We start from the raw sequence: 16,004 nt of genomic DNA, 5'->3' as shown, positions 1-16,004 counted from the left end.
GAATTTTCCCCTGGTGTGCAGTACAGTATTTCACCACACTGTGGCACCAAACTGAAATCCTTCCTCTGATACACCCAAAAATTCTTTCAGAAATTCCCCCCTTTTACGTTGCTGGAACACAGCTCCAGTTTTCTCCCTGAAGTTGCGGGAATTAATGTTTTCTTTGTAGATTATTGAAAAATAATTTACCAGTGACCGGATACAGTTCCACAGAAGCCAAAAACTGCTGCCCGGCACTGTGCCTGAAGCTAAATTTTCACATGAACGAGCGGCTTTGTGAACCACGCAGCTTGGAGCGCGGGCTTTCAAAGCCAAGCTGCAGGGCTCTGAAGAATCAGGATTTTCAGACTGCTGTGGTGGCCAGAGGCCCAAGCACCAACCGGTGACTGTCTCTCTCAGCGACTTGACCCAGGGAACACCCCAAAGCTTGTGTTACCATTTGCTAAATCCTTGCTTTGTTTGGGTAATACAGTACAATCCTTGCACCTCTTCACAGATTCAAAGGAAAACAAGCCAGAACACCACATTTCCCAGCATTTTCCTTCCAATTGGGTAGTGGTATTGTCGCCTGATTCTTAATCCAGAGACCCATGGTAATGCTTTGGGAACCAATGTCTGAATCTCACTACTGTAGATGGTGCAGCTTGAATTAAATTAAATAAAGCTTGGGACCATTGTCAAATGTCATGAGTGTGGTGTTGGGTGTTCTGACACACAGATGAGCCAACACAGTTGCATATGGTACAACGCTTCTTTATTTAAACTCACTATTTACAGTTTGGTCTTTGCACTCTGCACGTGGGGGGCTCCCTGCTTGTGGTGTTTCAACAGCTCTTTCTTGTTCCCTTCTCCCCAGACCTACTCACCACCAGGTGTCGTGCTCGTGCTTTTTATGTGGTTGGTGTTCTTGTCTGTGATTGGTTGTGGTGTTGTGTATTCTGATTTGCCTGTTAGTGTGTCCATCATGATGTGTGTGTTTGAATATCATGACATCCCCCCTTTTTACAAAGATATGTGCCTACGTGGTAATAAATATGATCGTGACGTGAGTGCATCTAAGAGTGTGTGTGTGTCGTGTGCAGCATGTGTCTATGACGGAACTATGTACATGGGGCGATGTCGAGTGCGTCACATGAATCCAGTTGTACCATAACATAACAGAAATGCGAACGAGAGAAGAAGAAAAAAAAACTTGAACAGTTGTCCAGTCAGACGACATCTGGAACGATAAGCAACAACAGGTTATCATGTAAAATTGTGCAACTTGTTAAACATATGAACTGTATTATAAGTCCAGTCTAATGGGTTTGCGACGAATTCGGGTTGACCGCCTCAAGGGTGGATCAAGAACCACCGGCTGCTGTGCAGGCATGGCCATGGGTGGCGATGGAAAGGGCGTGATGTGCGGCAGCTCCACAAAGTCATCCTCGGAAGCCTGTTGAGGATCTGGCGTGCTGTGTGGCTGTGAGCGTGGAAGTCGGCGAAGGGCGCGCCGATTGCGGCGACGCACGGAACCATCCGGCATGCGAACCAGGAACGAGCGGGGAGCCACTTGTCGGAGGACTTCGGCCGGTGCTGACCAGCCACCATACGGTTGATGGACGCGTACTTTGTCTCCGGAGGACAGGGGGGGGCAGGTCCGTCGCTCGTGTGTCGTACCGACCTTTCTGGCGATCACGCTGCAGTTGCATGTTCCGAAGAACCGCCTCATGGTCTGTTGTCGGTGCCAGGACGGAAGGTACCGTCGTCCTGAGGGAGCGACCCATTAGTAGCTGCGCTGGCGAGAGGCCCGTGGATAACGGGGCGATCGATAGGCCAGCAAGGCAAGGTTAAAGTCCGATCCGGCATCAGCCGCCTTGCACAGGAGCCGCTTTGCGATGTGGACACCCTTTTCAGCCTTCCCGTTCGATTGTGGATGCAGAGGGCTGGATGTCACATGAGTGAAACCATATGCTGCGGCAAAGGACGACCATTCACGGCTGGCAAAACAAGGTCCATTGTCTGACATGACAGTCCTTGGAATGCCATGGCGAGCAAACGTTTCCTTGCAGGCCCCAATGACTGCGGACGACGTCAGATCATGGAGAGGCATGACTTCCGGGTAGTTTGAGAAGTAGTCTATAATGACAATGTAATCTCTGCCGAGCGCGTGAAATAGGTCAACACCCACCTTCGCCCAGGGGGACGTCACCATCTCGTGTGGTAGAAGTGTTTCCGGAGGTTGCGCCGGCTGAAACCTCTGACAGGTTGTGCAGTTGAGCACCATGTTGGCTATGTCTTCATTAATACCCGGCCAATATACCGCCTCCCGGGCCCTTCGTCTGCATTTTTCGACGCCCAAGTGGCCTTCGTGTAGTTGATGAAGAATCATCTGGCGCACGCTGTGCGGAATAACGATCCTATGCGATTTCATAAGGACCCCGTCTATATTGGTGAGATCATCTCGCACATTATAAAACTGGGGGCACTGCCCTTTTAGCCACCCTTCCGTCATGTGGCGCATCACTCGCTGCAGAAGGGGGTCAGTCGCCGTCTCTGCGCGTATGTGGGCCAGACTAGGATCATCAGCTGGCAGATTTGCTGCTGTCAGAGTCACGTGTGCCTCAATTTGACGCACGAACCCCTCTGCATCCGGTGGTGTGCTCACTGCTCGGGAAAGAGTGTCCGCCACGATGAGTTCCTTCCCCGGAGTGTAGATCAGTTCAAAATCGTACCTCCTGAGTTTAAGTAAGATGCGCTGGAGGCGAGGAGTCATGTCGTTCAGGTCTTTGTTAATGATGTTGACCAGGGGGCGGTGGTCAGTTTCGACCGTGAATCGTGGCAGGCCATACACATAGTCGTGGAACTTGTCCAGTCCAGTTAACAAGCCCAGGCATTCTTTTTCGATTTGCGCGTAGCGCTGTTCGGTAGGGGTCATGGCTCGTGAGGCATACGCAACCGGGGCCCATGATGACGTGCTGTCTTTTTGCAGGAGTACCGCTCCAATACCAGATTGGCTGGCGTCTGTTGAGATCTTTGTAGGGCGAGTCGTGTCAAAGAAGGCCAGCACTGGTGCCGTGACCAGTTTGTGCTTGAGCTCCTCCCATTCCCGCTGATGCGATTGGTGCCAGTTGAATTCCGTCGATTTTTTTACGAGATGGCGCATATTTGTTGTATGAGAAGCCAGGTTGGGAATGAACTTCCCAAGGAAGTTGACCATGCCCAGGAATCTTAAGACAGCCTTCTTGTCAGCCGGTCGTGGCATGGCTGTGATGGCGCTAACCTTGTCTGCATCGGGACGGACCCCGGACCTTGAGATGTGGTCCCCGAGGAATTTCAGCTCCGTCTGGCCGAAAGCACACTTCGCACGGTTGAGACGCAGGCCATTTTGTCGTATGCGGGTAAAGACACGTCGTAGACGATGCATGTGTTCCTGCGGAGTGGTGGACCAAATGATGATATCGTCCACATATACACGTACCCCTCCGATGCCTTCCATCATCTGCTCCATAATGCGGTGGAATACTTCAGATGCCGAAATGATGCCGAATGGCATCCGGTTGTAGCAGAATCTGCCAAAAGGGGTGTTGAATGTGCATAGTCTTCGGCTGGCCGGGTCCAGTTGGATCTGCCAGAATCCTTTGGACGCATCCAATTTAGTGAATATCTTGGCTCGCGCCATCTCGCTGGTGAGGTCTTCTCGTTTCGGGATGGGATAGTGTTCCCGCATGATGTTGTTGTTCAGATCTTTTGGATCTATACATATACGGAGCTCGCCAGAGGGCTTCTTTACACAGACCATGGAGCTGACCCATGGTGTGGGCTCCGTGACCTTGGATAGGACCCCTTGGTCCTGAAGAATCTGCAGTTGTGCCTTGAGGCGGTCTTTGAGAGGCGCAGGAACCCTGCGAGGTGCGTGAACGACAGGGATGGCGTCCGGTCTGAGTCGAATCTTGTACGTGTGTGGCAATGTCCCCATGCCTTCAAAAACCTCCTGGTTGTGAGCGAGGAGGGAATGGAGATTCGCGTGGAACTCAGCATCCGGGAAGTCGGATATCTCATCTGGAGAGAGAGACATAATGCGCTGTACCAGGTGAAGGACCTTACACGCTTGTGCGCCCAGTAACGAGTCCTTTGATGAGCCAACAACTTCGAAGGGGAGTGTGGCCGTGTACCTCTTGTGAGTCACCTGTAGCTGGCAAGATCCTATGGACGGGATAACGTTCCCGTTATAGTCAACCATCTTAAGCCGGGATGGTGTGATGGGTGGTTTGACCTTCATGGCCTGGACTGCAGAGTAAGCAATCAGGTTGGCGGATGCGCCGGTGTCCAGACGGAAGGCGACGCGCGATCGGTTGACCGTCAGGGTGGCACACCACTCATCGGCTGGATTGATGGCATTGACCTTGTTGACATCAATGACGGCAACTCGGAAGGCATCCTGGTCATCTGCATCACTTAACTGGAAGTCTTGATGCGTGGGCTGGACGGTCCTGACTCGTGTGCGAGGTTGTCGAGGATGCGCCGGATCCATGGGTTGAGCCGCACGACAGCGGGCTGCGTAGTGGCCCATCATGGCACATCTGTGGCACTGTCTGTTTTTTGCAGGACATTGCCCTTTTAAATGTAGACCTCCACAATTGCTGCACGTCATGACGTCACGGCGTTCGTTGCGCCACTGCGCATGCGCAGTGCGATCTTGCGGTGGGCGCACCTGCGCAGTGCGTCCCTCGTTGTGGCCGTTATTTTTGGCGCGCACCTGCGCGGGAGACCGCGAAAAGCGCGGGAAGCGGCCGCTGTCGTCCGGGCCGTGGGTCGGGAAGTAATCGACGGCCTGGATGCGTTCGACGTCGTGGGCGGCCTGGCTTGCCGATTCGACGGCTGGGGACCCCCTCCGTGCCAACTCGGACGCCTGAAATCGGGCAAAACGGCAGGTAGCATTTTCATGGAGGACACAGGCTTCCACAGCAGACACTAAGGTGAGGCTTTTCATTTTAAGAAGCTGCTGGCGTAGGCCACTAGAGGCTACGCCAAAAACAATCTGGTCCCTGATCATGGACTCTGTAGTGGTGCCGTAACCGCAGGACTGCGCTAGAATCCGGAGGTGCGTCAAAAAGGGTTGAAAAAGCTCCTCCTTACCTTGCAGGCGTTGCTGAAAAATGTATCTTTCAAAACTTTCGTTTACTTCAACTTGAAAGTGCTGGTCCAGTTTGAGGATGACCGTGTCATATTTGGCCTGGTTTTCGCCTTCTTCGAACACCAGTGAGTTAAAGACATCGGTTGCGTGCGGGCCTGCGTAGAAGAGGAGCATTGCAATCTTCGAATCATCCGAGACATTCTGTTTTTCGGTGGCACGGATGTACAGGTCAAATCGCTGCCTGTAGAGCTTCCAGTTGGTGCCTAGGTTCCCCGTGACTTGCATCGGCTGCGGTTTGCCGGTGTGGTCCATGTCCAGAATGGCAGGTTAGTAGGCAGGTATCGATCCACTCCTGTACCATGTGGTGTTGGGTGTTCTGACACACAGATGAGCCAACACAGTTGCATATGGTACAACGCTTCTTTATTTAAACTCACTATTTACAGTTTGGTCTTTGCACTCTGCACGTGGGGGGCTCCCTGCTTGTGGTGTTTCAACAGCTCTTTCTTGTTCCCTTCTCCCCAGACCTACTCACCACCAGGTGTCGTGCTCGTGCTTTTTATGTGGTTGGTGTTCTTGTCTGTGATTGGTTGTGGTGTTGTGTACTCTGATTTGCCTGTTAGTGTGTCCATCATGATGTGTGTGTTTGAATATCATGACAATGAGCACCGTACTCTGAGTGGGGAACTTCATGTCCATCACCAGGAGTGACTTGGCAGCACCACTACAGGCGAACTGGCCAAGCCCTAAAGGGCATAGCTGCCAGACTGGTCCGCAGCAGGTGATGAGGGAAACGAGAGGGAAAAACCTCATTCTCTCCAACCTGCCTGTCGCAGATGCATCTGTCTGCGACATAATCCATAGGAGTGACCACCATACATTCCTTGTGGAGACAAAGTCCCATCTTCACATTGAGGATACCCTCCAACATGTTGAGTGGCACTACCACTGTGCTAAATGGGATAGACTTTGAACAGATCTAACAACTCCAGACTAAGCATCCATGAGGCGCTGTGGGCCATCAGCGGCAGCAGGATTTGCCCATGATCTGTAACCTCTTGGCCCGGCATATCCCTACAGCGGGTAGTGCCCTAGTCCAAACCATCCTCAACTGCTTCTTCAATGACCATCTTTCTGTCAGAAGGTCGGAAGTGCGGATGTTCGCTGATGTTCAGTAGAATTCGCAACTTGGGTGCTGAAGCAGTTCATGTCCAAATGCAGCAAGACCTGGACAATATCCAGGTTTGGGCCGACAAGTGGCAAGTTACATTCACGCCACACAAGTGCCAGGTAATAACCATCTCCAACATGACAGAATTTAACCATCATCCCATGGCATTCGACAAATCCCTTACTATCAACACCCTGGGGATTTCCATCGACCAGAAACTGAACTGCACTAGCCATCTAAATACTGTGGCTACAAGAGCAGGTTAGAAGCTAGGATCCTGCGACCAGTATCTCACCTTCTGACTCCCCAAAACCTGTCCACCATCTACAAGGCCCAAGGAATGTGATGGAATATTTTCCACTTGCCTGGATGAGTGCAGCTCCAACAACACTCGAAGCTTGACACCATTCAGGATAAGGAGAACCACTTGATTAGCACTCTCTCCACCACTGATGCACAGTGGCAGCCATGTGTGTCATCTACAAGACTCAGTGCAGAAACTCACCAAGGCTCCTTCGGTAGCACCTTCCGGATCCATAACCATTACTATCCAGAAGGACAAGGGAAGTTCACCTGGAAGTTCACCTCCAAATCACTCACCACCCCGACTTGAAAATATATTGCCATTCCTTCACTGTCACTGGATAAAAATCCTGGTACTCCTTCCCTATCAGCACTGTGGGTGTTAGTCCCTCCCTAACACCACCTACAGTGGTTCAAGAAGGCTCACCACCAACTTCACAAAGGCAATTAGGGATGGGCAATAAATGCTGGCGTAGGCAGCGACACCCACATCCCATAAACAAATTTTAAAATGGTGTATTAATGTTCCAGAAGCCATGTCGGAACCAGTTTGTTGACTCTGCTGATGCTGACTTGGCCTCTGCACAGCTCTGATGCTTTATGCGCTGAGCCCCCGCCTATTTCTACAAAATAGCACTTCTGCATTTTTAACTGCTAAATATCCTGCTAACAGGGTAAGGGAGGAAGTTTTTGCAGTGTTAACCTAGAGAGCCAATTCACAGTGGCGTAGTGGTAATGGCACTGGACAAATAATCCAGAGACCCACCATAATGTTCTGGAGATCTTGGCTCGAATTCCACCATAGTAAATGTTTAAACTTGAATTCAGGGAAAATATGGAACTAAAAGTCTAATGATGACCATAAAATCTTGTTGATTATTGGAAAAACCCATCTAGTTCACTCATGTCCTTTAGGAAGGGAAGGAAATCTGCCATCCTTACCTGGTCTGGCCTACATGTGACTCCAGATCTACAGCAATGTGGTTGACTCTTAAATGCCCTAGGAGTGGGCCTAGGTTGGGTGGGGCTGGGTAGTGTGTTCTTTGAGAGGGCTGGTGCAAACTTGATGGGCTGAATGGCTTCCAGTTCTGCACTGTAGACATTCTATGGGAAAATGCCACTAGGCCAACTGGAGATAGGCAATAGACGCTGGCCTAGGCAGCATCCATGTAAGAATGAAAATGATCAAGACGGCGGAACTAACAAATGTAAAAGCATGAAACTCAATTTCCTTCCCTGTGGAATTATTCATTAGTCATAATGTTGAATGGAAGCAGGAAGAAAACTAAATGGGGAGAGAGCTGGGTGGAGATCAAGGATCTTTGAGAGTACCACCCACTGTGTCAACAGATAAACTATAGGAGTAAGTAGCTTCATATGATCTGTGAGAGATTAAATCAAACACTAATGTGAATTAGAAAACATTTGTCAATCTACATTGATTGATGTCTGAGGTGGGGGAGAGGGGGGAAGCAACTCACTAATTTATACTGAATCTCTTGATTTTTCAGAGTTGATTTGGGATGATGGGTTGGCATTACTGAACCCCCCTCATGCTAATTTTCTGAACTCCATTATGTTGCCATAAGGAAGGACCAATGAATAACAAAAGTTATTTCTGAAGGTTTCCTTGCATAAAGGAAAAGATCTTGAACATGACCGAGCAAAGGGCCGACGAGGAAGAGTCATATTGGACTCGAATCGCTCTTTCCTCTATCTATCTCTCTCCACAGATGATGCCAGACCTGCTGAAGAAATCTCCCCACAGGAGAGGGGAAAGCTTCTGTTGCCCCAGCGCCACATATTTCAAGAAACATGTGGCTGACTCTGTTCAGGATAGAGGTTACGTGATCCAAGGAGGGAAAAAAAGGAACAATTATTATTTTTTAAAATTTAGAGTACCTGATTCTCTTTTTCTCAATGAAGGGCAATTTAGCGTGGCCAATTCACCTACCCTGCACATCTTTTTGGGTTGTGGGGGTGAGACCCACGCAAACAGAGGAGAATGTGCAAACTTCACAAGCACAGTGACCTGGGTCCTCGGTACCGTGAGGCAGCAGTGCTAACCACTGTGCCACCGTGCCGCCCCTGAGCAATTATTTTTTTGACACATCTCGCATGACCTTTTCCATTTGTTCCTTCTCACGCAAGCATTGAATCCAGACTATATCATATGCCATATCACTAAAGGGAGCGTACTGAAATTCTGTTTCATGCCACACTATTCCAACAAATGTCCAACATTAGTGTCATAATGTAATGAGTGACTTGAACATTTGTTCTCTCATCGTAACCTCATTGTTGAACTGCTCAGTAAGTTAATTTAAAAAGTAATTAAACTGGAGGGCCCTCCAAAGTGGGGTTTAAACAGCTGTAATCAATATCTCCCAATTGAAGACCAGTTGAATGCTTTACTCCCATGGATGACTGTCTCTCTCGTCCATTGGCAGAGCTATGCACACATTTACTGGTAATTACTGATCTCATTCTTACACTGTGGAAGCTGATGCTCCACACTGAAGGACTGACTGGGTTGTTAACCTGGGGAATTCCTGACCTGCATGGCACAGTTGTATCATTCCTTCGGTCTTTTGTTACTTGTTTTATTTTGCTTTGGTGAATTAATTGTGCATTTTCTGAATCTCACTTAAGTATCTTCCCTTTATTCCTGTGCATAGGCCAACACATTCAGCTCTCCGGAGGATCGTTTGCTTATACAAGGAGGGAGCCCCTCGGTGTGTGTGTGGGGATTGGAGCTTGGAATTACCCATTCCAGATAGCCTGCTGGAAGTCTGCCCCAGCTCTGGCTTGTGGTGAGAGCGCAACTTCACATTTCGTGGCAGAACCATATTCTATTTTTTTAAAACTACATTTTGAGCATGCATGTAGTCCACGTGACCTCTCTGACTGCTCCTGATCACCTTGAGGGGATCGGAGAGGAAGTTTTCGAATCCTTTTTTTGCTTACTGGCATTGGGTTTGTATGCTTTGTTTCCTCTTGCAGGAGATTACATGCTGCTGGGTGGTATTGGTGGGCCGGTTGAGCGGCTGGGTTAAGCACTATCTAGACTTGATGCTCCAGGTATCCTGAGTGTTGGTCTTTTCCCGCCTTTTGTGTCACATACTCGTATGATTGCTTGCGCCCTGGCACAATCCACTATCACTTAACTTGGCTACTGATCATTCTGAAACTATTCGAGCAGTTAACGTGTAATTTAATTTCCCGCTGTTTCCGGGACAACATTTTTGGTTGACAGGCGAACAAAATGATTGTCGTGTTAACATGCACCCGCCCAGTAACAGTGTACGGGTGGAAACGGTGAAGGTTGTGGACTAGTTTGTGCACTGCAACACAAGCACTATGCCTCAGCCCAAATCAATTGCTCTCTATGCTGTGAGCAGTCTGTCGATACCATCTCTCCATGGCTTTGCTCCATGCAACTGTGGCAGTTTCAAAACAATACACGACAGAAAAGCTGCTGTTTTTTTGTTGTTTAACCCAAGCAAAGCATGGTGCAAAATACTAGCCAGAAATCAATCATGTGGCTGAAAGGAATGAGGTGTGTATTTTAAGTCTGCTTTCAATTAAACTTTTGTAGTGGTGTTCATAGTAAGTAGACGGAAACTTTGCCTTAAAAGAATTATAAATGTATTAATACAAATAATTTTCTTCTAATATATTCTGTAACAATATATATTGGGCTGTATTTTTTTTAAATTCATTCATGGGCTTTGCTGGTTGGGCCTGCATTTGTTGTCCACACTAATTGTCCTTGAACTGAGTGGCTTGCTAGACCCATTTTAGAGAGCATCTAAGAGTCACATTGCTGTGGGCCTGGTGAACCAGATGGGTTTTTATGACAATCAGCAATGGTTTCACGGTCATCATTGGGCTTCTAATTCCAGATGTTTTCATTGAATTCAAATTGCATCATCTGCCATGGTGGAATTTGAACCCGGGTCCCCAGAGAATTATCCTGTTCTCTGGAATACTAGTCCAGTGACAATGCCACAGCGCGACCCCGTTCCCCCTGAATCTTGCAAGTTGCAGTGGGGAGTGGTTGATGGTGAACTGTCAGCATTCACTGTCATTATCCCTCTGAAACCACCTGCAAATGTAGGATATCAGGCATGTGCAGGCTTGTGTGAAAATTCTGACGTCGCGGGTCTCTGACACTGCCTGTGTTACTGCATGCCGAGAGCCAACAATCACCTGAGAATGTCAACGTACCTACTCCCACGTCACTGTTAGCAACCCCTAAAAAAAAAAACAATTCTTTTTCAACCAGGGGCAACTGAGATTTTAATGGCAATGCGAATAATAAAAAGTCAGTGAACAACAGAACTGGCTCTGAAAACAATAAACCTTAATCCCCCTCCACTCCGCTCACTGTAAAATGTAGCACAATATATAACGCGTTACATGATATAGTGGGCCCATCCTTATGAATAAGGTTTCATTTAACTTATCATGAACATTACTACAAAATGTACCGCGGAGACTATTTTTAAAGTTTGCCCCATTCCTTTCAGCAACATATTTGATGTTTAACAATTATTTTATCCAGTGTTGTTAAATGATTAATTAGTATTCCTCTTGGGGGAGAGTCTAGGCCCAGAGGGCATAACCTCAGAGTAAGGGGTCGCCCGTTTAAGACCAAGATGAGGATGAATTTCTTCTCTTGGAGGGTAGTGAATTTGTGGAATTCTTTGCCCCAGCGGCCGTAGAGGCTGGGTGATTAAGCATGTTCGAGGCAGGGGCAGCACGGTGGAGCGGTGGTTAGCGCTGCCGCCTCACGGCGCTGAGGTCCTGGGTTTGATCCCGGGCCCCGGGTCACTGTCTTGTGGAATTTGCATATTCTCCCCGTGTCTGCGTGGGTTTCACCCCCACAACCCAAAGATGTGCAGGTTAGGTGGATTGGCCACATTAAATCGGCCCTTAATTGGAAAAAAATAACTCTCTTATGTTCAAGGCTGAGATAGACAAATTTTTAATCAGCAGTGGAACCGGGGGTTAAGGGGATAAGGTGGAAAAATGAAGTTGAGGATTATTCTATTAGATCATTCATCATCTCATTGAATACTGGAGCAGACTTGATGGGCTGAATGGCCTAGTTCCACTCTTTTATGGTCTCTTCTTTAGGGCAATATCTGGCCCATTGCCTTGCTACGGTGGGGGCTACCATTTCAGTGCACTTTCCCTTTAAGGCCATCAAATCGAATGTTGAACTAAATGCAATCTCTAGCTAAGCAGAGGTTAATTGTCTGGTCAGGGAGCTCTGTGGGTTGGAATGTGCATACCAGTATAAAATAATGCCTGCACTGTAATGGTTCTGAATCTTGCATCTCCAGGAAATGATTTATCTTCTGAGGGTGCTGTTCATATCTTTGCGACTGAGAATTTAGTTGCATTCCCTTCAGAATTAACCAATCTTGTGCTCACACTGTAGCAGTGAATCCCATTTGCTTCAAGTATGATTGAGCATCCCAACTGATGCTGGCAAGTGAGGATTTTTCACCTGGTATCTTAGATTTATATCTGGACGTTACGAGCCAAGAGGGTGAAAAGGCAGTCTTTTTCTGTAGAGATGAAAATATATGTTAGAATATTCTGAAAATCCTGTCTTCTCCAAACAGGAAATGCCATGATTTTCAAGCCTTCACCCTTGACCCCTCTGACTGCGGTGATGCTTGCTGAGATCTACACACAGGCTGGGGCGCCGAATGGGTTGTTCAATGTGGTTCAAGGGGCTGTAGAGACGGGGAATGTTCTATGCCAACACACGGATGTGGCAAAGGTTTCTTTCACTGGGAGCGTTCCTACTGGAATCAAGGTAAATGCTGGTTGAGGCTACCGGTATAAACCATCTAGAAATATTAAAGGTATGGAGCTGCTCTTAATTTAAACGTCACCCAAGGTTGAAGGTTACATCATCTGGGGCCATGTGGTGAGGCACAACACCAGTGAGTGATGGGACTTGAGGCTTGTGCCAATAAATTTGCTTCATGCTGATGTGCCAACTCCAGCTGTGCCGTTGTGGGGAGGTGTTTAACAGACGTCAACTACTTGCCTAAAGGGAGGAAGAGGTGTATTGGCTGCTCTTGGTGAAGATTTTAGTGATCTGTTGAAGATGGGATTGATGATCGATGTAATCTGCGCGCGGGGGGGGGGGGGGGGGAGGGGGCGTGAGATCAGTACTCCAGAAGCTCGGGTTAATGCTCTGGGGACCACAGCAGCTGGTGAAATATAAATTCAATTCATAAAACATGGAATTAAAAGATAGTCTGAGTAATCAGTGGCCATGAAACTATCATCTTTAAAACCGATCTGCTTCACTAATGTCCTCGAGGGAAGGAAATCTGTCGTCCTTACCTGGTTGGCCTACATGTGACTCCACAATGTGGTTGACTCTTAACTGTGTCCTCTGAAATAGCCTCGCAAACCACTCTGTTCAAGGGCAATTCACCCTGACGTTTCCCACGGCACTCACATCCATGAAAGAATAGATTAAAAGTAAAACCAAAGAGAAAATGCTGGAAAATCTCAGCAGGTCTCGCAGCATCTGTAGGGGTAGAAAAGAGCTAACGTTTTGAGTCCAGATCACCCTTTGTCAAAGCTCTTTGGTTTCAGAATCCAGATTAAAAATAAACTTACCTAGGGGCAGCACGGTGATGCAGTGATTAGCACTGCTGCCTCACGGCACCAAGGACCCGGGTTCGATCCCAACCCTGGGTCACTGTCCATGTGGAGTTTTCACATTATCTCCGTGTCTGCATGGGTCTCACCCCCACAACCCAAAAGATGTGCAGGGTAGGTGAATTGGCCACACTAAATTGCCCCTTAATTGGCAAAAAAAAAGAATTGGGTATTCTTAAATTTATAAAAAATAAAATAATCTTTCCTCTGAAGCAGAGGAACTGCTTGCCATTGGCTGAAATTCCCATAGTGAACTGTGCACATTGTCCCATATTCAGCATGCCGTGCAATTAAAGTGGTTTGTCACTTTGTATTTCTATTTATTTTAGAAATGTTCTACTGTCTTGTTTTTAATATTCACCATCCTTTTCCCTCTCAAAGATGTACAGACTGGGGCACTCTACACAGGTGTGGTTACTGTTTGGATTTGCCATTTTCACAGCTGGCCCAGATGTTTGTTGTCAACATGGTTCTCAAACATGGAGGGAGCATCAAAACTGACTCTGAACTTTTTCTCTGACTGAAGGTTGTGTACCCTGTCATCCAACGTCGCAAAATAGTGACTGGGAGATGATAAGTGTTCATATTCCACTCCACCCAATTCCACAATCCAGAGACTTTGCGCGACATGTAAGGGAAGCGACAGGGGTCTCACCCGCCAGTGGGAGATCTGTTTTGCCTCTTTCAGGGAAAGCCCACCCTGTTAAGTGCTGCGCAGGCACCTAACTGGACGGTGGCGGGTTTTCCCCATGATCAAGGACCCCAAGGGCTCAGTCCTGACCACCGAGAGCTGCCGGCCTCTGTGGTCAGCAGCTGTATTGAACAGCTGTGTGACTAGGGAGGGATTGGCTGCTGCCAGTACGGCACGCACCCGAAGCCTAATATCGTCACTGGATCCCAGGCCACAGGTGAGTGATGGCGGGAAAAGTTCACAAAATCTGTATTTGGTCTTCAGACCTGGTCATTTTACATTTCTTTGTGGGTTAATTGGAGCTGTTGCCTTTACCTAATTAAACATGGTGATTATATTTCAAAGCGATTAATTGCACGCCAGTACTTCGAAACATTCCTCAGACACGATAAGCCACAATATGAATACAGGTTCTTCTCTTCAATTAGTTGGTCTCTGGGAAAACCCCAGTTCCAAACCTATGTGGTATTGAACATTCTGTCTAACTCTAGATCATGGAAACAGTAGCAAAAAGTGTCAAACATATCACCCTAGAACTAGGAGGGAAATCGCCTCTCGTTATTTTCTCTGACTGCGATTTGGAAAATGCTGTGAAAGGTGCAATGCTGGCGAACTTCCTGAGTCAAGGGGAGGTAAGTAAACAAAGTTTCTTTGTGATCTTGGATTGACCATTCAGTTGTCTTTTACAACATTTGTAACCATTGAATACATCTAAATCACCTGCACTGGAGACAGGACGATTAGCAAACCTCCTCCGAGTTGCTAAAGCACGTTTGGAAGTTATTGGAACAAAATGCCATCAGTTCTAGCTAGTCCTGGTTGTTTCCGATTTCAGATGGGCCTGTGCAGAATGCTGACCAGAGAGGCTGAATTCTGATAGAATTTGTGACTGTTAAGCTAAATTATAGAATCATAAATGGTTAGGTCACAGAAGCAGGCCATTCAGCCCATTGTGTCAGTGCTGGCTCCCTGTAACAGCTGGCCCAACTTTCCTACCTCTTCCCCATAACCCTGCAAAATTTTATCTTCAGGTATTTATCCAATTATCCAGACCCCTCCATGATTTTGAACGCATCTGTCAAATCTTCTCTTGACTTTCCCGAAAGGGAATCTTCTCGTAAATCTCTTCTACACCCTCTCTGATGCCTTCACACCCTTCCTAAAGTGCTGTGCCAAGAATTGGATACAATACTCCGGTTGAGACTGAACCAATGTTTTATGAAAGTCTGTTGATAAAGCCAAGAATGTCCCCCTCCCCAGCTGACGACTTGATACTCCTTAAATAAATTGATGAGCAGCTTCCACCTCGAGGTGAACCCCTCCTCCGAACCTCAAATGGTGAACTTGATCTTTTCCAAATGCAGGAACTCTGCCAAATCGCTCACCCACCCCTTCGCGTTCGGCAGCTCCGTTCTGTCAGCACAACAAAATCAGTCTCCGGGAGGCAAAGGCCAACAGATTGGCCCCTCTCCCCACCTGCACTCCCGGATCCTCCGACACTCCAAATATTGCCACCTCTGGACTCTGGGCTACCTCTACCCCAAATTGTTGCGGTTACGTCCGGAAATCACTTTCAAAACCCCCTCAATCTCGGACACACCCAAAACATATGCACATGATTCGCCGGCCTCCCTGCACATTGGCCACACCTATCCTCCAGCCCTGGAAAGAACTGACTCATCCTGGATACCATCATGTGGGCCATGTGCACCACCTTAAATTGGATAGGGCCTAGTCTTGCACACGCCGAGGATGCATTTAACCTCCGCAGAGCTTCACTCCATACTCCAGTCCCAACACCCCACCCAACTCCTCCTCTCTCTTTCGCCTAACCTCGTCCACCAGAGCGCTCTCCCTCTTGTATATCTGCAACCCTGCCCCGGACAGAAGCTTACCCTGCAGCATCGGGAGCGGCAACATTGGAAACGACAGCACCTCCTTTCTCATGAAGTCCCTAACCTGCAGATATCTGAACCCATTCCCCTTCGGCAACTGATATGTCCCCTCCAACTCCTCCAGGCCTGCAA

At 48.0% G+C, this 16,004-nt stretch overlaps 1 protein-coding gene across 2 annotated transcripts in view; it reads left to right on the top strand.

Annotated features, from left to right (window-relative positions):
* LOC140426583 (4-trimethylaminobutyraldehyde dehydrogenase-like) overlaps positions 1 to 16,004 on the top strand; it is an 89,309-nt gene that overhangs the window by 62,309 nt on the left and 10,996 nt on the right. For both annotated transcript variants that reach the window (XM_072511526.1, XM_072511527.1), the window contains 3 exons: positions 9,269 to 9,403; positions 12,227 to 12,423; positions 14,469 to 14,609. In XM_072511526.1, the coding sequence (XP_072367627.1) occupies positions 9,269 to 9,403; positions 12,227 to 12,423; positions 14,469 to 14,609 (473 nt within the window). The remainder of the gene's footprint in view (positions 1 to 9,268; positions 9,404 to 12,226; positions 12,424 to 14,468; positions 14,610 to 16,004) is intronic.

Source organism: Scyliorhinus torazame, chromosome 7 (genome assembly GCF_047496885.1).
Source record: "Scyliorhinus torazame isolate Kashiwa2021f chromosome 7, sScyTor2.1, whole genome shotgun sequence".
NCBI classification, from domain to species: Eukaryota; Metazoa; Chordata; class Chondrichthyes; order Carcharhiniformes; family Scyliorhinidae; genus Scyliorhinus; species Scyliorhinus torazame.
The sequence above is the reverse complement of the archived record's forward strand: the minus strand, read 5'-3'. Positions and strand labels throughout refer to the sequence as shown.